Source organism: Malaya genurostris, chromosome 2, assembly GCF_030247185.1.
Source record: "Malaya genurostris strain Urasoe2022 chromosome 2, Malgen_1.1, whole genome shotgun sequence".
Lineage (NCBI taxonomy): Eukaryota > Metazoa > Arthropoda > Insecta > Diptera > Culicidae > Malaya > Malaya genurostris.
This window is the reverse complement of record NC_080571.1, coordinates 25,909,021-25,936,867: the sequence shown is the minus strand read 5'-3', so window position 1 is coordinate 25,936,867 and position 27,847 is coordinate 25,909,021. Positions and strand designations below refer to the sequence as shown.

General features: G+C 38.1%; 2 protein-coding genes across 2 annotated transcripts; one reads left to right on the top strand and one right to left on the bottom strand.

Moving 5' to 3' along the window:
• Positions 1–180: 180 nt before the first annotated feature.
• Positions 181–16,134, bottom strand: LOC131427199 (uncharacterized). Its single transcript, XM_058590182.1, has 3 exons — positions 14,550–16,134; positions 14,169–14,319; positions 181–1,508 (listed from the first exon to the last, which is right to left on the bottom strand). Exons 1-3 carry the CDS (start codon positions 15,648–15,650, stop codon positions 265–267), a joined length of 2,496 nt encoding a protein of 831 aa, XP_058446165.1. The 5' UTR covers positions 15,651–16,134; the 3' UTR covers positions 181–264.
• LOC131427615 (uncharacterized) lies at positions 13,093–14,598 on the top strand. The gene is made up of 2 exons (XM_058590982.1): positions 13,093–14,361; positions 14,424–14,598. The coding sequence occupies exon 1, from the start codon at positions 13,220–13,222 to the stop codon at positions 14,351–14,353; it is 1,134 nt and encodes a 377-aa protein (XP_058446965.1). The 5' UTR covers positions 13,093–13,219; the 3' UTR covers positions 14,354–14,361; positions 14,424–14,598.
• Positions 16,135–27,847: the final 11,713 nt, after the last annotated feature.

Here is a 27,847-nt window from a genome sequence, read left to right as displayed (position 1 = left end):
GGCTAGTTGCTAGCCGAACTTGAAACTCGTCCAGAATGGCGTGATCGATTAGAGAAATACTGTCGCATAATATGACTTACTACGTATGTCCATAGGCTAAGGCCAACAGATTTAAACGAGTACTTAGAACTCAGCACGACGTTACACTTGACACCCGAACAAATATTCAAAACAATTAAATTCACGCTAGTATTTTATATTTGAAAGTAAACTGTAGATGATTGAATTATATCGTCAATTACATGTAGTCATATTGAATTTCATTTAAAAGTTCTTTCCTCTTGGCCGCTGCCTGTTCCGCCGTATCGCAGCTCTGCTTTGATCTTTTAGCCTGTTAACCGTATCTCGTGACATCGGTGGCGCACCATGTCTTTGGAGGAACGAATTGACAGCTTCTAATGTCTCCGCTCGCGCTTGTTTCATCGATTTCTGATTCTCCGGCGGATTTCTAGCCGGTTGGGCTTGTGGAGTCGGCTTCGGTTCATCTGTGTTCGAGGTTTTCTCATCAGGCTCAGGATTATTGCCAGCCCTTTTGTTTTTTCGTCTTTTTTGTAATCGGCGAATCAAGAAACGTGTTCTTTCGCTTTTTTTCTTACGAAACTCAGCTTCGAATTTTGATCGTTTGGGTACATCATGATTCATCCAGGTCGTGTCAACCAAGGGCCGTATTCCTTCGTACAAATATTGAAGTATGATTCGTCTAGGTTTCATTTCCATGAACGAAGGATTAGATTTTAATACTTCATCAATCTCCGATTTGACGTCTTCTTCGATGAATCGTTGTTTCATTACACTGGGTTTCACTTGTACCGGCTTGTACATAGACTGGCTAGCGACAGCAGCAAGCATTGCTCTCTTCGAACCGAACTCAACCATCGTTCCTTGTAAGGAATCTTTCATTATGTACCTTACATCACCAAAACATGCTAACGCTTGTTCGACAAATGACTCCGACATATGATGCATTTTGTAGGAATTGTGTTCAAATCTAACACTTATGGGTGGTTGAAAGTATTGTGGCTTACGTCCAGAGAGCACATTCAACTTGTGTCCGTAATACGAATCTCTATGGCAAAGTGATATCGCCATAGACGCATCTTTTTGCGACGTGAAATAAACAAGCATGTCTATCAACTGATTAGTCTTCTGGAACTCAAAAAAAGGATCACTTTCCGATTGGTGAAAGTAGACCATCCTTGTTAGCAGTCCTTTGTAAGCGAAGTACGTAGACACTTGCTCATACCAGTTGTTCTCATCCCAAGAAAGTACTTTAAAATTGCCGACATACACTGGATGATACAGATCAAGCGGCCAGGTTGGCACATAAGAAGCAGCCACCGTCGGATAAAGATCTTCCGGCTTGTAGCATCTACCTAGTGGAACACGTTCTAGCTGATCGTCTTCGGAATCATCACCGTTAGCCGGTTGGTTGCAACTTTGACCATCAGTGAAATCCGGCTCCTCGTCACTGTTGCAGGTTAATGTTTTCAGACCACCCGATGAATCGCCTTAGGATGAAAATTAGAACATCAAATTCATGGTTTTGATTAGAAAAAAAAACTCTTGGTGAATTAATCGAATATTTACCTTGCGGCATTTCTGTTTTCTCCGTACAATCCATTTGTTCGACAACTTAGCAAGCAAATTCTGAATGCAGATTCTGAAAACTGATTTTGATCGAAGACAGAAATGGCTACGATGAAAAGGCCTTTTTTAGATACGTCAATCCCAAGCGCTGTGTCGCAGAGATGCCATTTATACAGATTTATCTGTATTATACACTCAAAAAATAAAACAGATCATATTTGCGTGAAAAGTTATGTGAATATTTTCCACCCTACTTTTCACATAGTTTTTAAAGGAATGACATTTAGTTTCTATTCAATTCATAATCTAATAAAAGTTACATGATTTTCACATACAATGTAGTGGTATTCATGTAATAACTACCTGCTCGATGGATGATTGTTACTTTGAATGTTGATAAATAATATATTTAATGAATATATGTTTTACATATCATATAGGTTACATTTACCTGAAGGCATATAAAAATTGTAGGAAATTCATGTAAAAATCACATGCAAAATAGGTAATTTTTACTTGATGTTATGTAATGCCTACATAACCCAAAAATAGTTTCTAGTTGGTTTATGCATTAATCGTATCTAAAAGGATGTGATATTCATGACGTGAAAGATAACTCACATTATTCAGTTTTTTTTTTATTTTAAAATACTTGATTTTTTCTATTCAATATCCTCATCAGGAATCATTCAAATGAATTTTTCATTCTGAAAAGCATTCTTCTTCCTTTTAGTTCATCGTTTATAGTACGATTAGTGATACAAATCGAAAATGGTGGTTTTGTGAAGTAGTCTATACAAATAATTTCAACTATTGAGGTAGCACCAATGCCTGATAATGAATATGGAAACAGCCAACTTTCCACACTTGTAAAATCAAATTATTTTTTTTATCTAACAAAATGATTTCTATTATCTCGTACAATAAAACTGTATTCGAAAACAATTCTGCAACAAACTGACCAGTTTTATAATTTGTGTGACCAGTTTTATAATTAAAGTCTGAGGCAATGTTTCATTATACATTACTAGTTCTTGAATTGAAACTACTGATTTTTTTCCTTTTTGAATGGTAACGGTAAGCCAGAGTTTGACTTAATATACTTAAACAGTTTGTAATCGGAATTTATTCCACTGAAAAGAGATTTCATTTTACATATTGTATTCTTAAACTTAAAATCCACTTTTGGATTTGGCGAAGCTACGTTCAAATCAATAATGTTACTTGAAAGTACTGTTAGTAACTCTGATACTTCACTTTGTACAGTGTATATATTTTCTAGTGAAATTGCTTCTTGAGTGTAATTTTAACGTAAAATTAAAGGCAGCCCTCTCAATTTCATCATAACTACTTGTGCAATGAATATTATCTAAATCTTCGTTTGGTTCAGTTTTCTTATTACATATTACATCTGATGATACATAAATGCCATTTGAGTCTGAATTGAGGTGAGGTTGATTTTGTCTTTTGTTCTTAGTAAGAGTTGGTAGATGATTAATGGTATGTTTTTGTAAGGGAAAAAATTTGACCGCATTTGTCTTCTGTACATATATATCTGAATGAAGTTGGTATCAAGTGAATTTTTTTCAAATGATTAAGATACTCATGAGCGTTGTTAAACGAACAGGTACAATCCTTCAGCATACAGAGAAACATTTTTATGGTTGAGAACAATTTGTCGTCGATGAATTCGCATCCAAAAAGTGGCGTATCTGGTCTATGGCTGCGTACGATTCACGTTGAGGAATTTTATATACAACTCCACTAAGAAAATGCCACACCAGCTTAGACAATTTCGAATACGGTAAGTTAAGAACTGCTGTTAACTTGATGAGCACGTCCGTTGCTCTAGCCGCCGAGGAAAGTTCGCAGCGTAGATTATCGTAAATAACAAGATATTTTTGTAAATAACAAGATATTTTTGCGCTACAGTAATCGTCGGTTTGTATCTTGCAGCGACGGAAATAGGAGCCAACACAGTGTTCAACAAAAGCAGTAAGGCGCAAATTCTAGTATCTGAAAAAAAAATACAGAAAGCACTAGATTAGAATTTAAATTTGATTAGTTATATACTGAGACTATTCCAAATTACACCTATAATGTTACTTATAGATGTTGTTATATTGTTTCAAAACATATTGTTACTCTGTGTCTACATAATCGCAAGTTCGATAATTTTACAGTTGAATATGTGGATGATATTTTTTAAAGCAACGAAGCCTACCCAGAATAATTTTAACAAAACACAGTAAACTTATAATTTTAACTGTACTATTGATTAGTATTTACATTCACGAAAAAATACACAAAACAGTGAACTTAATAGATAGTTCGGAGCTAGTTATAGATTTTTCTTATGTTTAAAACTGTTCAAGATGCATTTTTTTAGGGTTTGGGGACGTGGTTGATCATAGATACCGGGTATTTTGTTCGAAAATCTGTTTTAGTCACAAAAATCTATCTGTTACATCTGTGATAAAAAAAACCAACTGTGACTCGATCGTTTTAATGCGTAAAAACACGATTTCACCAACACCTTTCGTCAATTCAACCCAAAGCAATATTTATCTTTATGAAAAATGAAAAAAATAGTAAACAGTATTTTATTAGAACATTGGTATACCTGGCAAAGTTGCGAGTGATAGCAACCAGAGTTACCATATTCACAGATGTTTCTGTAAAACCACAGATTTTTTAGCCTATTTTGCCAAGAAGTCTATTTTTCAAGTTAACATACTTTTTCAATCCTGCCTGAAGATATTTGATATTTTCACCTGGCATCTCTGCCCCCATTTTTCATTCACGGACAGCGTTGTCAGGTCATTTGTCCAAAAATTGTATTCGGCGCAAAAATCTATCGGTATCAGAATTTCATAAGCACATGGCACCAAAGCTCATTAAGGTGAGCGAAAAAAAAGGTTCCTTGACAACATTTTCTCATGTCTAAAAACCAAAACCGGTATTTATCTGTATGATCCGTGAATTGTCGGTATTTTAGGAGTACACCCAAGTAACAATTCGAATGCCTTATGGTTTTGATTATAATTTATAGGAGTTTTGTAATTGCTTGTTCAATCACTACTTGTTTTATAACAACTATAATAAGTGTCGCTTTTGACAAGTAATATCATAGTTTTTAAAGCTTCTATAAAACCTTTTACCTAGACTAACAACTGGACTAAAAATAAATCAATTTGTACTAGAATAAAAGCATGCAAACACTCTAAATATTGCTTTAAAAAAATTTCTTTAAAACATTATTGTCAGTTAAATTCTTTCATAAATCTAGTTTTGTGTGTGTGCGTGTTCATTTAATGACAGTTCCACTCAGAGCAAATTTGAGGGTTCTGAAGTACATTTATGACACTCTTTTTGTGGGCTATTTGATTCATTGCTTCTTAGATTAAGTGTAATTTGCATTAAAGAAAATTTCATGGCCGCCATTATGATGTTCTTTGCCGTAGCCTTTATTGACACCAAATAAACTTCGAAATGCAAAAACGAGGAAATATGATGGACTTTTATAATTCATGTTCAGAACGTATGCACAAGTTTTACCGCCACGAAATAGTTTTATACAAAAAAGACGATGAATCACAGAAAATAATTTTCATAAATCATGGCCCTTTTGTCGTGGAACTATTGATTTATTGTTATGTCGAGACTTATAACATGATTTATTCTTAATATAATAGAAATAATCATGAACCTATTTCTGAGGATTATTTATTTGGACTCTTGGATTTGATTCAAGGTATGTATCTTTCAAATTTAGTTAAATGTCTATGAAATTTGGAATTCTGGATTTCAGTTTATCAAATAAAATATATTTCAACAAAACATCGGTTTGTTTCATTAATATGAAAAATCGAGCAAATAAACAATGACATCATAACAAACCTAATCGATGCTGATTGGAGTTGCCAAAGGATATGTACCAAAATTAGCATGTGTTCGTTTTTCATTTAGTTCTAATGAATGGTTTATCAATAACAATTTGGATAACTGACGAAATATAAAAATCGTCATCGATGTAACACATACATTTGGGTACATTTATTTATTTGATACAACAAACAATACTCAGATATTTTAGTGTACTTTGGTTTAATGATTATGCTTTTGACGCATGTTTATTTCAGATTGCGCAATACATTGGATTCATCAATATAGCGTTGAATGGCACGTATGTGATTTTTCTGTATACTCCAAGTTATGAATGATACAACAATGGTTAAAACCGGGTTAAATAAAACCTATAACTGACTAAGTTGTAAACAAGCACCATTAACTTGGAAATATAAACTAACTGCCTGTTGAGGGCTGCTATAGCGGAATGGGTAAATTGATCACGAAACACGCAAGAATTCAACCCCGCACATAATGTCAGAATATTTGGCTGTTGTGAGGATAAAACCTCTATAATCAGACCGATAACGAAACACCGGTGCCATATTACATAAAGCAAGCCATGTATACGAAGCATAATGTAATGCACTAATGTTATATTTATATACCTATTGTGAAGTTTTATTACTCGTGACAAAAAAAAAACAAATTTGTTGGGAGATATTTAACAACACGTTGGTAAAATAAAAGAAAATTGAATAACAGTTGTTTTTAACGTCTAATGTTACTGATAATTCAATAAGTGAAAATGCTAACTCATCACATCTAAATCTTAGTATATCGTTGGATAATAAGTTGTACATACCTGCATTTGAACTTTCAAGATAATTTCTCGGCCGATGAATCGTACGATTTTGTTCTGAAGTAAGGCTTCAAGGTTTCTGCAATCGTTTTTAACTCCTCGATTCCTTTGGACGCATCAGGGAAAAGTTGTAGAAAATCTGAATCGATCTATATTAAGTATTAAATAACATTCATCTATTAAATAATAATAAATATGTTAACGTTTTATCAAGTTATTTTTTAACATAACCGAAAATGTCAGTATAATGCGGAAATGTTTTTAATAATTGCGGCACAACTTTTAAATTTTTCAGCATTCCCTTCCTGTCTTCAAAGCGCATCGACCATTTGTCTAGAACAGTAGACCACGGCTGTTGATTCGATACTAGCCACTCGGTTGCATCTGAATTAATTGTTGTTTCTTCAACACTGACACGACGTTTCAAGTTTTTCAGATATTTTTCTTCTCTCGATTCGCTTTTCCTTCTACTTTGTTTTAAATTGCCAATTTTATTGGCAATTTTTCCGCCAGAGTTTTTCCTATCACCGCCGTGCGGTACATAGTAATTTTCCTGAAAAGTTTCTTTTTTAGAACAATTTCATAAATTTAGCTTTATATCATACTACCTTTCTTTCAAATTGAAAAAGTGCTGTGACTGCCAAGCTATAACACTCTAGGTCGTTTTGGGTAACTTTTTTTTTGAAAAATATGATACTTAGCAATCACTTCTGCTAGTTTCAATTGATTCGGGACGGATAATTCACCGTTCTTGGATCGGTTTATGATGTTCTTACCGGTTTCACTCTTTTTTAACAGTTGAAACAAATAATTCGGAGTGAAACATTTACTGGGCTTATCCAAGTGTACAGACTCGTCGGCTATTTGATCCTCCTCGATGAAATTCGATAACTCTGTTGAGGAATCCTCGAGAAGTTCGGCGACCGCCTGTTCGTAGCTTCGGCAAACCTTTAAATCAATGCTGTCATTTGCACAGATTTTCCCAACAGCTATTTTATAATTACTTACGCTATGAGCACTCACACTGTTAGCCATTTTGAAAATTAAATTTTCACACCTGAAATTCACGTAACTTATATGTGATAGCTATATGCATATCAGGGGATGTTCACATAATATTCATCTTTGTCAGGTAAAATGTTCACATTAACGTTCAAAATCAGTTTACGTGAAATTTCAAGTAATTCGAACGTGAGTATTTATTTGAGTGTACAGATTTTTACATGCGTATACAGATTTAATACAGAGTACAGATTTCTTAAATTTAATACAGATTTATACAGATTTCACCAAAAGCATGAATGAAGAACACAGATCCATTTATATTAAAATTTGTAACTAAATTGAACTTAGAGTTAGGCAAGTCTTGGCATCATGAAACATTATTGCCAGACTGACTGTTGTATTACCTAACTTGACGTTGTATATTGGGTTTTGGAAATCCATCTCAACTTATGAAGTAAACATTTTCAAATTAGATATGTATATGGAATCATAATTTAATTGTTGTTGATAGAAAAAAAACTATAAAATTTCGTCGTTGAATATTCTTCTGAGCATCGCAATGACTTACGAAGCTATGAAATTGAATCTACCATTCTATGACTATGATCTATTGGAATAACACCTTTTAACATAATTGTATTGTAGAAATTTCATTTTGTTAGCGAATACAGATAAATACAGATATTTTATACGAAGCAATACAGATTTTCTATGAAAATATCTGGCATCTCTGCTGTGTCGACTCACGAATGTTTGCACTGCTAAAAATCAAAACTTTTTTTCAGAAGTGTTTCTCTAAATGAATTCCATGTTTCTAGTCGCACTAAAAAATCAAGTACGTTCTATTTGTATTTCAAAAGTTGAACGCATAAACATAAAGTGTGTCGTCAAATGACACGTGCAGGTTTCGTCGCTTTTAAATTTAAAGTGTGGAGATATTGATATCGAATGCTTCGAACATAAGACTAAAATGTGTAGCTTTATGATTTAGATAAATGTCCTAACATGTCAGTTTGAAGGGTCACTGTATCGATATTTTTATTTGTTCTCAAAAATCTTTATATTCTCTGATAATTGCGGCAATATTATGTGCCAAACATATGAGTTGAAAGGTTTCTCTTGCGATTTTCTATCTCCGCAGGAAATAAAACGCGACGCAAATAATGTTCCTGTATCCAATTATGCTTTGCACTCGATCAATATAGACGAGGAATCGATACAAACGGCAATCGTTTGTATGAAGGCTTCCACCTCTGCAGACCCAGACGTCATACCAGCAGTCATCTTAAAGAAATGTTCAACCTCTTTACCGTTTATTTAATATGTCACTAGCTATGGGAGTATTCCCCAACTTATGGAAAGCTTCATTCATGTTTCCGGTCTACAAGAAAGGTGACAAAAGAGATATAAACAACTACCGTGGTATAACTTGTATATGCGCTATCCCCAAGCTGTTCGAAAAAGAAATACTGACTCCAATTTTCAATCATTGCAAGCAGTATATCGATTATTCCCAACATGGATTTATGTCTAAGCGTTCCACAACCACCATCCTATTATCCTTTACATCTTACGTGACCAACGCCATGTCAAATGATTTTCAGACGGGCGTAATCTTTCCCTCGCCTTCGATAAAATTAACCATGACATCACAATAGCAAAACTGGATCGACTTGGTTTTGGTACAAACGTCCTTCGATGGATACAGTCATATCTCAGGAATCGTCATCTTGTGGTTAAATTTGACGATTGTGCTTCGGAAGAATTGGCCTCAAGATCTACCGTGTTATTCGCAACTCAGAGGATGCGACGTTTCTTCAGCGACAAATGGCAATCTTTTCGGATTGGTGCAAATTGAATCACATGACCGTTAGTCCAGAAAAATGCTCGATCATTACGTTTACAAGAAAAAAAGTGCCTTTGAAATTTGAATACTTTATTGCGCGATTCATGATTGGTAGATCGACGTACATCAAGGACCTCGGCGTTTTTCTTGACGAGCAGTTAACATTCAAGCAACACACCATCTACATTGTGGCTAAAGCTTCTCGCTGCCTTGGATTCGTGATGAGAATGGCTATGTATTTTACGGATGTTTACTGCTTGAAATCCCTATACTGTTCACTCATTCGCTCTACTCTGGAATATTGTTCAGCTGTTTGGAACCCTCAATACCTCAATGGCGTTAATAGAATCGAGTCGATTCAATGTAGATTCGTTTGATTCGCTCTTCGCCGTTTATCTTGGACCAATCCTCATCAACTACCGAGCTATGAAAGTCGCGGATTGCTAATCGGTCTAGACACACTGCAAGTAAGACGGGAGCTATCGCGTGCTTTAATGATAGCAGATGTTTTGAATGATAGGATCAACTGCCCCACTTTGCTCCGTGAAGTCAACATCAATGTTCGTCCTCGAGCTCTCCGCAACAACGCTTTTCTTCGACTTCCTTTACGCCGCACTAACTACGGAATAAACGTTGCGATTATCGGCTTACAACGGTCATTCAATCGAGTGTCATCTGAGTTCGTGAAGTGAAAGAGTAAGTAAACAAAAAGAATCTGTCACTTGCACTTGGGACCTTTTCTAATGTTAATCGAAAAATCATTGGCAACATCTTTTTTTTGCGAGGATTGGCACATTGTCGCAAAGCTGATTTACCGGTAGCGACACCTGCCAATGAAAAATGGAACCAAGAAAAGGAGGATTCTTTTGAAAATTTTCATATCGGCAGTGTTGATTTGCAACAATTTTATCGTTTATTCAATAGTACAAATAGATATCAGCAATAAAAGTACACTCGGAGTAGAAGAAAATCGATTTCGAAGTGATTACTACTACTTTTTTTTAGTGTAAACTACGATTAAACATGGAAAATCTTCAGAAATGTGTGAAATTGGGTAAGGTTAGGTATTTTCGGATCAAAATTTTTTGGAACAGAAACCAGTGTAATGTTGATTTTTCGAGTACTAGAATGTATAGCGATCGAGTACTATTTATTTTGGATACTTTATTTGTGTTTTTTAAAGCATTTGAAAAATGGTATCAAACCAAGTTTAAGGCTTTAAGGACTATTCACACATGTCCGGTCCGGTTCAGTGCCGGCACGACACCGTGCACGGATACTGATATTATTTCATTCGTTTTCTATGCGCGCATTTACACCTATCCGACACCGTGCCGTTTCAGTTCAGCTCGCCGTCAGTGTAGCGTCCGTCCGGCAAACTCAAATTCGTCGTCACCGATATTTTTTTATTTTCACTGAAGTCGGTATGTAATTCCATTGGCTGTGCCGGAACGGAATCAGCATGGAAACGGAACGGAAGGGTTCCGATAAAAAAGAACACTGACGGCGCACTGAATGCACTTTCACTGAACCGTCACGGAACTGAAATGTGTGAATAGTCCTTTATTCTGAATAAACGGTACCTTTCGCACAATGAACTAAGATCAACATTACCACCTCAGAGTAAAAACTTTTTCTTCAACTTCTACTATGATTTTTCAAATGAATTTGCCCGTTTTCAAAAGAAATCGTTGAAAAGGTGGAGTAATTAGAAATTTTCCTACCGATTTGACAGCTCTTGCTGAGAGTATCATCTCTAAACAAGCAGTGCCTCTACATTTCAGTTTTGCGACAATATGCCAATAGCACTCTCACCCACATTATCAGATCCGAATGGATTCCGAATCGGCGAGAAATTTTCATTCCGAATTCCATGTGGAATTCCGAATCAATTCCAACTCCAGTGCAACAATCGATTCCGAATGAACCGGTTCGCCTACAACCGGTTGATTCGGAAATCATTCGGAATTGAGTGAGAAGATGCGGACTGAATTGTCAATTCGTCTTCTTCTTCTTCTTTCCTGATTTTGCACGTTTTCGTGCTGATTTTCAGTTTATTTTTAAACGAAAACATTATATAACTGAATATACAAATTTAAATCTTCATGTTTTTCGGATATACAGAACTAGTAAATAACCAGTTCTTCTTAGAATCCCAATATAAACTATTGAAATTCGCTGGAAATTAACAAAACGGCCTACCTTAGTCAGCATCATCCATTCCTCTAGCTGGAGTGTAGTGAAATGGCTTAAGTCGCTTAAAATTCACACTAACACATTCATAAAATGAGCGAATATTCAATGACATTTATAATGTCACTGTCAATCAGGTTGATCGAGCAGCCAACTCAGGCCAAAATTCTAGCACTGAACCGATCGAGCACTAAAAAATCATGCAGTCGAGTAAGAATTCATTGCTCATTCCGTCATTTCGATAATGTGGGTTTTCGTGCTGATTTTCAGTTTATTTTTAAACGAAAACATTATACAACTGAATATACAAATTTAAATCTTCATGTTTTCCGGATATACAGAACTAGTAAATAACCAGTTCTTCTTAGAATCCCAACATAAACTGTTGAAATTCGCTGGAAATTAACAAAACGGCCTACGTCAGTTTATTACAATTCTGAATCAACCAGTTGTAGGCGAACCGGTTCATTCGGAATCGGTTGTTGCACTGGAGTTGGAATTGATTCGGAATCTATTATGATTTCCACATGAAATTCCGAATGAAAATTTCTCGCTGATTCGGAATTGATTCGGAATCCATTCGGATCTGATAATGTAGGCTATAGCTGGAGTGTACACTAACACATTCATAAAATAAGCGAATATTCAACGACATTTATAATGTCACTCTCGATACACGCTTAAAAATAGTAACTCAAAAATGAGTAAGATCTCACTCATCTACAGAAAAAGTGGAACAACTCTAATTTAGAGTAACTCCGAAGTTATTCAAATTTGAGTTCTTCCACTGGAAACGATATTTGGGTAATATCTACTCATTTACCGAGTAATACTTTATTTGTACATGTACCAAAAATAGAGTAACTATCACTCATATTTTGAGTGAAATTTTATTTCACATATACCAAATTTGCAAAAAAATTTCTCCTTTTCTGAGTGTATTGTATTAAAATATTAAGTAATTGAACTCAATACTATATCAAGTATTGGTTGCTTGGAGTAGTGTGTTAATCGCAAATTAACATACATGTCAGTTATGCTCAGGCACCAATCATACACTTATTCCTCATAAATGACATTTGAGCATATTCGGTTTCATTCTAAAGCACAACACGGAGTTTATCATTCCGGTTTTTGCAGACACAACACCGTTTGTGTTGAGCGACTCACCCTCGAAATACGCGATCTCACTAACAAAATATACAACCTGTTGCTACAAATGGTTATTACAACCTTTAGACTGATCTTGCGAATAGTAACAAAAAAACGAGCTATTGCGTTAAACTCAAATTTAGAGTAGGAGTTACTCAATATCATTGATGATAACTACTCAATTTTTGACGTTTCCATGTATCATTTGAAAATGAGTAACTAGTACTCAAACTTTGAGTAACTTTTTCTAAGCGTGTAAGGTTGATCGAGCAGCTAACTCAGACAAAAATTCTAGCACTGAACCGATCGAGCACTAAAAAATCATGCAGTCGAGTAAGAATTCATTGCTCATTCCGTCATTTCGATAATGTGGGTTTGTGCTGTACTCATAGCATAGCGAAGAATAAACAATTCTCGCATTCTATTGAATTTGCACATGAAATCTTGAAACAAATCGCTTTGGTTATGCATTGAAATAAAAAATTGAAGTGCTGTTTACATATGAATCGATCGTGCAAATTTTTATCAGTGTAGCTTGAATCTAATCGATGAAATTTCTGTCGATTTTCTATAGGTTATTAATCGACTAATCGATCAACATTCCGCCATCCCTAATCGTGCATTTTATCAACAATTGCTTGATAAACAAAGTTTTTTTTTTGCTTTGCTGTTGTCTTCTCTGGCTAAGACAGTTAATCCATTTGCCGAACAAAGTTTACAGAAAAATGCATCGAAATCATTTTGAACGTGAGCCTGATTTTACTGATCCTGTAGGTACATTAATTTTAACAGCTGCCAATGAAGCTACCGAACAAGAGCTCGATTCGGAAAACTATCTTCGAATGCCAATTCACCGGAAAGTGTACACTGATGCCGATTTGTGTCCGACGGAAAAGGATCCACGTTGCGAACCAGACTGGCCATTGGCTTGCTACTGGCCTGTTTATGTGAGCAACTTCCGGGTTATTGCGTTTGCTGATTGGTACAAACATATCTTTCAATACTTCGCATACAAAGGCCTATTGGTGAAAACAGCTTTACTTCGTGGTCCATCCGATAAGCATTTCAAAGTAGTTCAGAAAGAATTCTCCATCATTGACACGTTGGTTTATTTTACCAGCAAGGAGGATGCCGAAAATGCGATTAGGTATTGCCACCGTGAAATCTACTACGGACATCGGTTGAACGTTCTGTCCGGCAGAGATGCCGATTATTTCGATAACGATCGGAGCCTCCGAGTGAAGCAGCTAGCCAAATCTAGTTTCTACAAAACAGACTATTATTATGAGCAAACACTCTCGAAATTCGGCAAAGTCGAACTGGTGGTCCAGCATAGCGCCAGTGAGTTCCTGGTTCAATTTATCAATAAAGCTGCTATGATATCGGCCCTATGTAAAGTTGCCTGGATGGTACCGAGTCCACTTACCGGACGTATTCGTAAACAGCGCTATCTCGAGAAGGATGTACGGGCGCAACTGATTAATAAAATTCATTATGAAGAGTTCTTGGAGATCAAACCCGAAAAGCACATACTGCGGGCCTTATTGAAAGGGGAAATTCCGCCGTGCGGCCTCGACTGGCAGGGTCACACGGAACCGATGCTCTCGCGTAGACAACTCGCAATGAAAAACAAAACCAAAAAATTTCTGGCAAAAGCGGACCAGCAGAAAAAACCTGCTGATGCAGAAGATGGTATATCTAGCGAGAAGATGAAAGCCAGGAAAAGGGAAATTGAAAGGTCTTCAAAGGCATTTCTGGCAAAGATAGGCGTGAGTCCCTCCAAGCGACGAGTTTGCGAAAATACATCATTCAGAGCATCCGAACACTGGAAAAAGATAAAACAAGGATCGTCAGTTTAGGGGCAATGGTATGCCGTTTCAACACCTTGAAATACATTAATTTGTTAGCAAACTATTGTTTTATTTTCAGCATATTGTTTTCCATCTTCGTCTTGTATTCCGATGCAAAACATGACCATACTCTTCGTAGTCGATTCTGTGTGTCACAATACAAAATGCTACGAAATCTTTCGACAATGGATCTGTTTTTTTAAACTGCACTGAAATTATTTTTATAATTAAACTTAAATTTTCCCCTTTGCCTATTTTTAGAGTTAATTTGATCTCTAATCGCTGGATCCACTCCTAAAATCCGAAGAAACCATTCGGACTCTGGAGTAACGTAATATTCTTGCAGTCCTCGTCGTATGTCTTCCTTTCGTTGTTGCCTTATGCGTTTAAAATACTTTGCTGTTTCTTTTAATTGTTTAGAGTATCTTCTTCCAGGTACTGGTCTAGAGTGACCTTGCCAGCTGACATCGACGTCAACTGTTTTTCTATCCAGCAACGCCTGTAGGACTTCCTTCCTAGGCTTCATTTCCATGAATTCATCGTTCGACTTGATTTTATCCAGTAGTTCCTGTTTCAAATCGCTCTCCAGATATCTCTGCTTGGAAACACGCCCTGTCAAAGGAACAACAATCATGTTGACAACGTTACAAGCCGCCGAAACCATTTCATTTTTGTTGGCGAACTGGAGGACAAATTCTTTTACAGCGTGTAGAAACACACAATCCACCTTGTTATATCTGGCAAATTTAGTTTCGAACAACTGTTCAGTTTTCAAAACACTCTTATTAGACAAGAGTTTTATTCGGAAACTTCGCTCGTTGTCAAAATTATCAGCTTCGCGGCCAGAGACAACATTCAATCGGTGTCCGTAATAGTTCTCGCGATTACAAAGCCTTATCGCATCCATCGCGTCCTGTTGGCTGGTGAAGTAAACTAGCATATCCGGCAGAAAAGTATAACGTTGACATTGCTTGAACACATCATCGCTCATATCACGAAAATGCACCATTCGAGCGAGTAGACCCTTATAGGCGAAATAATCCGATACCTCCAGGTGCCAATCGTTTCTGTTGCCCTTGCATTTGAAGTTACTAACGAATACCGGCCAATAGCACGCGAGAGGCCAATCTGCATCACAGCGCGGATCTCTTTGGGTAGGATTCAGATCTTTTTCGGTATACTTTCTCGGCTTTGGCGGCGAACGGTCGTCCTTGCCGTCTGATGACCGCAACATCGAATCGAAGTACGATTTGTCTGATGACGGGTTAGTAAAATCGGGTTCATAATCACTACCGTCCGAGTACATTGTTTAAACTAGAACTCAATTATAAATTAATTTTACATTCGAATTAAGAAGGTAGGTATCTGAATTTCCATACAAAGTAGAGATGGGCAATTCGCTCCTGAGCTGTTCCAGTGAATCGAATCATTGAAGTGAGCTGACAGCTCACAGCTCTTTTCAAAAGAACCGCAGCTCACCAGCTCACTCATTTGCTACCCAGTTCACTGCATTATGACGAAGGGAACACGCTACGAGCTGATCGGATCTTCGGCTCTTTAAGAGATTCAATTTAGTCGACATCAATTAAAGATAAGTTAATTCGCATTGCATTCATTGCATCATTGCAAATCAATGATTCAATTTCGATCATGCATATGAAAGAAAACCGGCATAAGAAAAACGGTGCACAAAATGAATCTAAGTTTAAACTAAAAGAGCTGATGAGCTGATACATCGAATCGATTCACTTTGGTGAGCTGATCGGTTCGGAGCTGTTCACCAAAATGAGCTGTTTTGCACACCTCTAACAAAGTTTATTAATGGTAAGCTCGCGTTTGCATCGTAAAACCTTACAACAGTCTTATACAGTGTTGCCTGGTCTTTAAAAAAATGTTTCGTCGCTGAATCCCAGTTAAGGACTATTTACACAATTCAGTTCCATGACGGTTCAGTGAAAGGGCCTTCAGTGCGCCGTCAGTGTTCTTCTTTTGTCGGAACCCTTCCGTTCCGTTTCCGTGCCGCTTCTGTTTCGACACAGCAAATGCAGTGACATACCGACTTCAGTGAAAAAAAAATATCGGGGACGAAGAATTTGAGTTTGTCGGACGGACGCTACACTGACGGCGAGCTGCACTGAAACGTCACTGTGCAAGATAGGTGTGAATGCGCGCATAGAAAACGAATGAAATAATATCAGTAGCCGTACAGTACAGTTACCATATGCACAGATGTTTCTGTAAAACCACAGATATTTTTGCATATTTTGCCACACAGAACTCAGATTTTTTTCAAAATTCACGGATTTCTACAGATTTCTATGAATCTATATATCTATATCTATATATCTATATCTATCTATCTATCTATCTATCTATCTATCTATCTGTATACATAAAAATGCAGAGATCATTCTTTGTAATCGCATCACTTAAGAACGGATGGACGGATAAATATGAATATTTTTTTGTTTGATAAGTTTCTACCCCCACCGGGTTCGTACATAAAAAATATTAGAAAAATTTGACGGAAAAGTGGGAAAAATCCAAAAATTGTTTTGTATGAACAATAGAATTTTCCGTTAAAACCGCCTACGTTGGGGACAGAAGAAACCAAGTACAGTATTGTGTAGTGAATAATAGACCTCGAAAATGAGTGAACCAAACGAACAAAAGCTACCGTCGGTACGAAAGAATACAATTATTGTTGACTTCAGACAGTGCAAAATTCGACCTTCGATACGAGAACTTGAAGGTTTGCTTAAGGAGCAAATTAAACTTGACATTAAACGTGTGCATTTACTTCAATGCAATAAGACCAATAATGTAGTTTATATCCAGTTCTATAAAGAGTTGGATGCAATTCAATTCGCTAAAGACAATAATAATGTGCACTATGTGGAGTATGAAAATATCAAGTACAACATTCCAGTATATATGGAAGATAGTGCTATAGAAGTGCGTGTGCATGATCTTCCCTGATCCTTATATTCGCAAAACTATGTCTCAATACGGAGAGATTCTCTCTATCGAAAAAGAAAAGTGGAAGAATTTTTTCCCCGGTATTCTAAATGGCGTACGTTTGTTACGCATGCGCTTGAGGAAACCTATACCTTCTTATGTGACATTCGGTCAGGATACAAGAATACCGTGCAAATCACTTGTTACCTATGACAATCAGATGGCCACATGTCAATATTGCCAAAAAGCTGTTCACTACGGTAAGCCATGTGATAAACCGGACAAGGAGACAACTATACCAAAGGACAACGGTGCTTCCTTCACATCAACCCCAAGCAACCCCAGTACACCTGTGACAGTCACCAACAACAGGGAAGTATCCCCTTCAACGAAACCATCCAGCGTAACCCCTATAGAACAAAGTACACCAGCTGCAGTTAACAGCTTACCATCCAACCAACCAGCAACTGCAAACAATGTACAACAAGACGCATCTACAGCAACTAGCAACGAAATCAACAACAATACTACGGCAATGGATGACGAGACGAACCACGAACAAAATGCCCCTCAATCCTCGCAGGAGGAAAATGGAAGCTCCTCTCCCCCTAGAAAACGGGTGACAACGAGATCCAATACAAAAAAAATTATCTAAAAACTCAGCTAAATCGGTCACGTAAAGCTTGTACGCAAATAGGCCTGAATAAAATATCTTTTAAATAAAAAAAAGTTCTGAGAAAACTTTCTCGCTGTTCAAAAACTGTACAATTGCTAGATCTACGATTGATGTTTGGCGCGCAACGAGTTGCATAAGTTTTTGGCTCCCATTCGTATCCGAGCAGTCGTCCGCGATACACTTGTTTTTTTTCTGCTCCGTATCAGGACGGTATTAATTACAAAATCTCGAGTGCGAAGGTGTTTCCCTAGCAAGGGCTAGCGGAAACATTTCTGTTGTGAGATCTTTCTTAGATCTAATAAGTGATCGGCAGTGATACACACCGGCAGTGATACACACCGGCAGCAGACAGTTGTGTGCTTCAGCGTTTCTACCTGTCGCTTGAATAGCATCGGCACCAGCAGTGGTTGATTCATCAAGGTCACGCGAGGGAAACAATCGAAGCGAACTCATCTATCGGCTCAACAAACCATACCGGTGAAGTAGTTTTTTCCTTATTTTTATCTTTCTATTTCTTACTACCCTATCTATTTGCTCTATTTATCTTGTTGTTGTGGGAGATATGTCTTCCGATGGGGGGAACCCCGGGGAAGATGATGATGTACCTGAAGAGGTGGAACATTTAGATGAATACTCTTATGGTGACACATCTTACATGGATATCCCCGCAACCCCTTTGGAAAAACCACCCCTCCGTCGGAAGGCCTATCAGGATGACGGATCGGTTGGCCCGTGGGTGGTATACTTCCGGCCCATAGCTAAATCTCTTAGAGTCCTTAATATAGCTCGAGATCTGTATAAGTACTACTCGGCAGTGAAACACATTGACAAGGTGTCACCAAATAGACTGCGCGTCGTCGTGACTGATCTGAAACAAGCAAACGATATTGCTAGCAATGAGATCTTCACGAGGGAGTATCGCGTCTACGTACCTTCTCGGATGGTGGAGATCGACGGTGTGGTTCGCGAGGAGAGTTTAACGGTTGAAGATCTTATGAAGGATGGGATTGGCCGCTTCAAGAATGTCGATCTTCAACCAGTGAAGATATTGGAGTGCAAGCAATTGCACTCTAAATCGGCACAAGATGGGAAGTACTACCCATCAGACTCTTTTCGTGTGACCTTCGCCGGTTCTGCACTTCCGAATTACGTTTTAGTGGGAGGGGTTCGTCTACCTGTCCGGTTTTATGTACCGAGGGTAATGCACTGTTCGAACTGCAAAAAGATGGGACATACGGCACCATACTGTTGTAACAAACCACGGTGTGGTAAATGTGGCGAGGGACACGGGGATGACTCATGCAGGAAAACGACCGAAAAGTGTATTTACTGTGGCGAGAATCCGCATGATCTTTTTGAATGCTCCAAGTACAAACAACGCGAGGAAAAGCTTAAGCGAACCGTAAGGGAGCATTCTAAACGATCTTACGCGGAAATCCTCAAACGAGCCACTCCCCCTACCCCTAACAATCCGTTTGCTCTTTTGTCGACTGACGCTGATGCTTCTTATGACCCCGGCGTAGGACCTTATTCTCTTCAGCTAGGAACAAATAGGAAAAGACCAATTATGTCCTCTCCTAACCTTCCTCGCAAAGGTCTAAAAGTACTACATCAAAATGAAAATAAAACATTAAAGTTCAACCAGAAAAATTCCGTTGAACCCAAGCCAATACCGCCTGGATTTCTAAAATACAACCAGGAATTTCCTGCGCTTCCAGGGACACCGAAAAACCCAGGTGATCCCAAAACACAACCAGAAAATCCGACAAACTCTGGATTACTAAAATTCTCTGATATCGTGGACTGGATATTAACAGCCTTCAATATAACTGATCCTCTTAAAAGTATTCTAACGGCTTTATTACCAACAGTAAGAACATTTTTAAAACAGTTGACAGAACAATGGCCCCTCCTTGCAGCGATCGTATCTATCGATGGCTGAAATACCTACAGAAATCGAGAATATGATCACTATACTGCAGTGGAATTGCAGAAGTATCATCCCAAAATTAGATTCTTTCAAATTTTTGATAAATTCGCGTAACTGCGACGTATTTTCATTGTGTGAAACATGGCTCACTTCAAATATAAACTTTGACTTCCACAATTTCAACATTATACGCCTGGATCGAGGAGACTCCTATGGAGGGGTTCTTTTAGGGATCAAAAAGTGCTATTCGTTTTATAGAATTAACCTCCCCTCGATCCCGGGCATTGAAGTTGTTGCTTGCCAAATCAGAATTAGAGGCAAAGATCTTTGTATAGCTTCTATCTACATACCTCCCAGAGTCTCGATAGGGCATCGACGACTGGCAGACATCATTGAGCTTCTTCCCACCCCGCGGTTAGTTTTAGGAGACTTTAACTCGCATGGTACGGGGTGGGGCTGCCTATATGATGATAACCGTTCTTCGTTAATTTATGATCTGTGCGACAACTTCAATATGACAATTTTAAATACGGGTGAAATGACACGCAATCCAAGACCGCCAGGCCGCTCTAGTGCGCTGGACTTATCCCTTTGCTCGACATCACTACAGCTAGATTGCAAGTGGAAGGTAATCCCTGATCCCCACGGTAGTGATCACTTGCCGATTTTGGTTTCAATATCCACTGGTGCACAAACACCGACATCAGTCGATATGACATATGATCTCACGAAAAACATCGACTGGAGTTCCTACTCGACCGCGATATCCCAAGCTCTCGAAACGAAACAACCAGATTCGCTAGAAGAAGAATACAAATCCCTAGCTGACTTGATCCTCAACGCCGCGATTCAAGCCCAGACCAAACGAGTACCCAAAACTACAATCACTACGCGACCCTCAACCCCATGGTGGGATAAAGAGTGCTCGGAAATATATAAAACAAAATCATCCGCGTATAAAAAATTCGGGAACAGTGGCAAGCGCGAAGACTACGAGAAATATGCATCACTAGAAAAGACCCTGAAAAATCTGATTAAAGCAAAAAAAAAAAAGGTTACTGGCGTCGGTTCGTCAATGGCCTATCTAGGGAAACATCGATGACCACTCTGTGGAATACAGCCCGTCGTATGAGAAATGCAACCACTAATAACGAATCCGTAGAATATTCAAATCGCTGGATATTTGACTTCGCCAAGAAAGTTTGCCCGGATTTTGTTCGCGAATCGAATGTCTATCGCGTCGCGTCCTCTCGATACAGTGAAAACGATTCCCCCTTTACGATGACGGAGTTTTCTCTAGCCCTCTTATCGTGCAACAACAATGCCCCAGGGTGTGATAAAATTAAATTCAATTTGCTTAAAAATCTTCCCGATATCGCGAAAAAACGTCTGTTAAACTTGTTCAACAAGTTCGTCGAACAGAACTTTGTTCCTCAAGACTGGAGACAAGTGAGGGTTATCGCTATTCAGAAACCGGACAAACCAGCCTCCAACCACAACTCGTATCGGCCGATTTCAATGCTTTCCTGTATTCGGAAACTGCTGGAAAAAATGATTCTGTTTCGTCTCGATGAATGGATGGAAACAAGTGGCTTGCTTTCAGATACACAATTTGGCTTCCGTAAAGGCAAAGGAACGAACGATTGCCTTGCGCTGCTTTCTACAGAAATTCAAATGGCATTCGCTCACAAGAAGCAAATGGCATCAGTATTCTTGGACATAAAGGGGGCTTTTGATTCAGTTTCCATAAAAATTCTCTCGGAGAAGCTGCACAAGCATGGTCTTTCCCCACATTTGAACAATTTTTTGCACAACTTATTATCGGAAAAGCACATGTTTTTTACACATGAAGACTTGACGACCTCACGAATTAGTTACATGGGCCTTCCCCAGGGCTCATGCCTCAGCCCCCTTCTTTATAACTTTTACGTCAATGACATCGATGAATGTCTTGAAAATTCTTGCACGTTAAGGCAACTTGCAGATGATGGCGTGGTGTCTATTACAGGATCCAAGTCTACCGACCTGCAAGGACCATTACAAACTACCTTAGACGCTTTGTCTACATGGGCTCTACAGCTAGGTATCGAATTCTCCACGGAGAAAACTGAGTTGGTAGTATTTTCCAGGAAGCGTGAACCTGCACAACTACAGCTTCAACTAATGGGTCAAACCATAGCTCAGGCCTTCACATTCAAATACCTCGGAGTCTGGTTCGATTCCAAAGGTACCTGGGGATGTCACATTAGGTATCTGAAACGAAAATGCCAAAAAAGAATCAACTTTCTCCGTACAGTGACCGGGACTTGGTGGGGAGCTCACCCAACAGATCTTATAAGGCTGTACCAAACAACGATATTGTCAGTGATGGAGTATGGATGTTTCTGTTTCCGTTCAGCCGCGAAGATACACTTTATCAAGCTGGAGAGAGTCCAGTATCGTTGCTTGCGTATTGCCTTGGGTTGTATGCAGTCGACTCATACGGGGAGTCTCGAGGTACTAGCGGGAATTCTACCGCTGAAAAACCGTTTGTGGGATCTCTCATATCGACAACTCATTCGATGTAGCGTCTTAAACCCGTTGGTTATCGATAACTTTGAACGGCTAGTCGAGCTTAATTCTCAGACCCGATTTATGACATTGTACTTTGATTTCATGTCACGTAACAATTATTCTTCTTCATATAATCCTCACAGTGTTCGTTTCTATGATACTTCTAATTCTACGGTGTTTTTCGACACATCCATGAAAGAAGATATTTATGGAATCCCGGATCACGTATGCCCTCAAGTGATCCCAAATATTTTTAATGACAAATTTAGAGAAGTCGACTGTAATAAAATGTTTTACACTGACGGATCACATCTCGACGGGTCCACTGGCTTCGGTATTTTTAATGAAAATTTCACCGCCTCCTATAAACTCAGTGATCCGGCTTCAGTTTACGTCGCAGAACTAGCTGCAATTCAGTATACCCTTGAGATCATTGAAACTTTGCCCACAGACCACTACTTCATTGTATCGGACAGTCTCAGCTCTATCGAGGCTCTTCGCTCAGTGAAGCCTGGAAAGTACTCGCCGTATTTCCTGGGGAAAATACGGGAACAACTGAGTGCTTTATCTGAAAAATCATATCGGATTACCTTGGTTTGGGTCCCATCACATTGTTCCGTAAGGGGCAATGAGATGGCGGACTCACTGGCCAAGGTGGGCGCATTACAAGGTGAAACCTATGAAAGACCAATCTGCTTCAATGAATTTTTCAGTCGTTCTCGTCAAGAGGCACTCGTCAGCTGGCAAACCTCCTGGAATGATGGATATCTAGGACGGTGGTTACATTCCATTATACCGCAGGTATCGACGAAAGCTTGGTTCCGAGGGTTGGACGTGAACCGGGACTTTATTCGCACAATGTCAAGACTTATGTCCAACCACTCTTTGCTCAAAGCGCATCTTCATCGTGTTGGCCTTAGTGAGAGTAATCATTGCGTTTGCGGAGACGGTTATCATGACATCGAGCATGTTGTTTGGGTGTGCTCCGAGTATTGCGACGTCAGACTCCAGCTAATTGATTCCCTTCGGGCCCGAGGTAGACCACCTTATGTTCCAGTCCGTGACGTTTTGGCAACCCGAGATCTCCTTTACATGACCTACCTCTATAACTTCCTCAAAGCTATAAACGTGCAAATCTAGTGCCCTCTCTTTCTCTTTCTTTCTTCTACAGTGGTCCTACCCCAAATGAACTAAACACTGGTCAAGCTGAATTGCTGGAAACCATCCATAAATGACACACCGACATCAAAGTACACCAACAAAGCATCCGAGTCTAGTACAGTCTCTTCCTCGTTACAATCTGGAGAACGTCAAGAACTCGGAAATGAAAAGTGTGTTAAGAAGATGCAAGCTATTAATGAATGATTTGTAATACCAAAATATGTTCAAAATCAATACAGTATAGGTCCCACCCTCCTGACACTCCTTTACTAACTTTAGGGGAGCAGGTCGCCCCATAATACGGCTTCCACTCATATCCACCTAACAACAAGATAATCGGCCACGTTAAGCTAACGCAAATGAGCCCAATAAAAATTTTATTATAAAAAAAAAAAAAAAAAGTTTTTGGCCGTCGAAGATAAGAATACTAGATCGTCGAAAAAATCGTTTAGCGCGCAACGAGTAGTTTCGTGTGGAGATTTCACATGCATACTTGATCCAAGCGATTTGTCATTTTGAGCCACGTGCTTATTCGTGTATCGAATTTTTTTCGAAATTGAACAGATGGTACTGTAGCTGCGATAGGCTAGAACAGTAATAAAATTTTCTTAGTATTTTGCTTTCAAATAAATATAGATTACACTGAGTGCACATAATAAGTGGCATTTAAATACGGATGTTTAACGTGATTAGAAATAATGGATTAAGACTGGAATTTTAATCAATCAATATCGAATTGAAATTGAAGCGAAGTCTCTTCAACCCACCAAAAAAATCCACAATATCTGAAAAACAATTAATTTTCTTACTGCTTTACAGTACTCATGGACTTTTTGGCAACTTGAACGTACATAAAAAGTTCACATTCAAATATGAACATTTCCTTTAGAACGGGCTGTTTAGAATGCTATTCATTAGTTTTGTATGCTACTCAAGCCAAATCAATTTTCTTTTTTTACAAACTTTTGGTTACTTAGGTTAATACAGATTGTTAATAGGTCGTACTCTACCGAATGAGCAACTCTAGAGAAAAAACTCTCCAACATTATGTTATTTTTTTCAATACAAAATTCTGGTTCAATAAAACATGTATTTAAATAACGGATTGCAAAAATTATATCTGAAAGAGCAAACGTGGCGCCTTATATTCATTATGTCGAAACCATTAGAGCCAACCATGCATTGGCCGAAAGGATGAGATGACAACCTGTGCATTCGCTTCATTTTGTGTCACATTCCGTTGATTGTTGGTTAAGTAATCAGAAAAATATTGGAGAGAAATCACTTAGTCGTTTGACAATTCTGCTGTTCGAGTGACCAGCTAGTATTTAATAAAAATTCAATTTTCAAAACATACATTTTTCAAGTTGAAGCACAGATTTTAAAATGGCACTTCTGGCACAGTATAGTGCGGTGCTGAACCGGACCAGATATGTGTGAATAGTCCTTTACCTCGTCAGGAATTTGCCAATCCAATTCCAAACGAGTTGACTGTGATCATTCGGAAACGGTTGTTGCACCTGATTAAGAATTCTTTTGGAAATCATACTGAATTTCGAATCAAATTTCCGACAAGGGAACTGAGCAGCGTTGCCAAATCATTTTTTCCATTTTTCAAAAGGGCGTATAAGCAAGTGACAGTTTCTCTTTGTTGACTTTCTCCTCTATTAAGTACCAAGCGGTTTCCACGTTTATCACTCAACTCTTTGCATGAAATGGTACCCGAAACTTTCGACTTTCGAACAGAATAGTGATAGCAAAGAAAATCTTTTCAATCACATCACAATAATCGAAAGCGAGAGTGATTAAAGAGAAACTGTCACTTGCTTATACGCCCTATTGAAAAATCAACCAAGATTTCTGCTTATTAAGAGTAAATTCAGCAGCTGGAAGTTTTATATTGGCGATCTATAATAGAACTGAAACTCGAACAAGGTATCTCCAGCAAATCGTTTTAGTATTATTTATTCGAACAGTTCTGCTGTCAAATTTAAAACTGATATATGCTGCCGTTCTACATTTTGTTTTTTTTTAAACAAGAGTAATGTACGATTCACCGTCACCAAAACGTCATCTTTCGTCAAAATTAGTTTAATACTTTCTTTACCGAAACATTCACACGCTCCGTCCGTCAAGACGTCCTGTAACGGTGACGTTACGTGTGATTGACTCCATAAGAATTCATGTAATTAATGTTGACGGTGACGGAAATTGACTGCGACGGAAGAAGACGGATCGTCTGAATCGTACATAAAACCATAAATAAAATAAACCTACACGGAACCGCAAATCAACCTAATTTTAAGTACATTCCACCCAATTTGGGGGTTTCGTTCAATAACCTAATTTTAGGTAAAGTGGCTCTAGGTAGTTTTCGTAAGACACGTGCAAAAAAATACTCAAAGATGAGTTATATTTACTCTATAGTTGAGTCATATTGACTCAATTTCAAGTTAATACGGTTTACTTAATTTTAGCTTATTGAACGAAACTCTCGCTGTTGGGTGGTTTTGCTCTTTGTATTTTGACAACAATTGAAGGAGCGAATGAAAGGAAGAACTCAAAATTAAGTAAAAAGAAGTCAAATAATAGGTAGTTTTTATTTTCCGTGTAGATTCCCAAGTGTAACAGTACTGTAGCTGAGCAACCCGTGACACCATGAGCGCTGTCTGGTGTAGAATGGGTGCGTAAATGCATGCATAAAGTAGCCTGCGCATGTATTTTTTTTATGACAGTAGCTAATGGAAAAAAGTACACCCGTTTCTCACTTGAAGCGATGTCTGTGTCACCGTACAGTGGAAAATCTAGGTTTACTTAGGCTGTGAAACATTTTAACTTTTGGTTGAAATCTGACACTCGAGTGGTTATTTTGATGTTGTCAAAAATAACCCTGCTCGAAAGCATGGTTATTTTTGATTGATCGAGTTTTAGTTCAATTTAACTACTCTACACAAAATAACCACTCAAGTGTCCAAAAGTTAAAATTAACTGCGAAATGGTTTACAGCCTTAATTTACCATAAAACGCTGCTGTGGCTGCCAGTTTTTCTTGTTATAATTTGCCGATTTAAATTTTAAAACTGACATAAATTATGCATCTAGAACTGGAAAACTCCTGAACACGCCCTAAATACCAGCTTTATTCGGCCCCTGTCACGACCAGAGATGCCAGATATTTTCATAGAAAATCTGTATTTTTTTTTTTTTCATAAATACGTTTATTTCTTAAGGCAGTTTACATAAGTTTTTTTTCGCCGTAGCATCACTTTTACATAATATTCTTATCCTAATTTAATTCTAACATAGTCACAACGTTTTGCATTTATTAAAACATATTCTCTTATTACTTAAATATCATCTTAGGTAACTCGTCATTAATTATGAAATCTACTCGGAAATATTATTTGAACCAAACGATTAACTTCTATAAATTATAAAATAAGCTGTTATTTTCAGACATTTTGTTAATAATTTCATAAACTGTTTCGAGTTTGTTTGTATCATTACATTATTTTTATTCTAACTTAGCTATTGGTTGAACTCATGGACGCAGCTGGGATCAGAACTAAGTCTTGAAAGGGGCCTTTATTAAATTGAAACTCCAGTTTTCTTTATGAAATGATAAATAAGTTTCATGTATGAAAAGTCACGACAAGCAAGAATGTCTCGAACTGGGATATTGGATAGTCTACCTTGGGTACGCAAAGAATTTATTAGTTGAGATCTGACATCACGATACTCCACGCATGTCCAAACGACATGATCAATATCTCGATAACCTTCGCCACAAGCACAATGATTAGTCTCGGAGAGCCCAATTCGAAGGAGATGTGCATCTAACGTGTAGTGATTGGACATGAGTCTAGACATCACACGAATGAAATCTCTACTCACATCCAGTCCCCTGAACCATGCCTTTGTCGATATTTTCGGAATAATTGAGTGCATCCACCGACCCAGATCATCTTTATCCCAAGAAGCTTGCCAGCTGGCAAGTGTTCTTTGGCGAGACGAGCTATAGAATTCGTTGAAAGCAATTGGTCTCTCATAAATTTCACCCTCAATAGCACCACGTTTGGCTAAAATATCGGCTCTTTCATTGCCAGGAATGGAGCAATGAGCCGGGACCCAGACTATAGTGATTAGATAATTATTGTTCAATATGTCGTTCAGGCACTGTTTTATTTTGCCCAGGAAAAACGGTTCAGTCTTGCCAGTCATGTTTG

Excerpts from the sequence above, each read along its gene's own strand:
- LOC131427615 (XM_058590982.1), top strand. The coding sequence starts at position 13,220 with ATGCATCGAAATCATTTTGAACGTGAGCCTGATTTTACTGATCCTGTA.
- LOC131427199 (XM_058590182.1), bottom strand. The coding sequence starts at position 15,650 with ATGTACTCGGACGGTAGTGATTATGAACCCGATTTTACTAACCCGTCA. Across the intron at positions 14,320-14,549 it reads ATAAAAATAATTTCAGTGCA|TGTTCGGATGCTCTGAATGA; the intron begins GTTTAAAAAAAC and ends ATCTTTTTCCAG. Across the intron at positions 1,509-14,168 it reads ACCATCTTCTGCATCAGCAG|GCGATTCATCGGGTGGTCTG; the intron begins GTTTTTTCTGCT and ends TTTCATCCTAAG.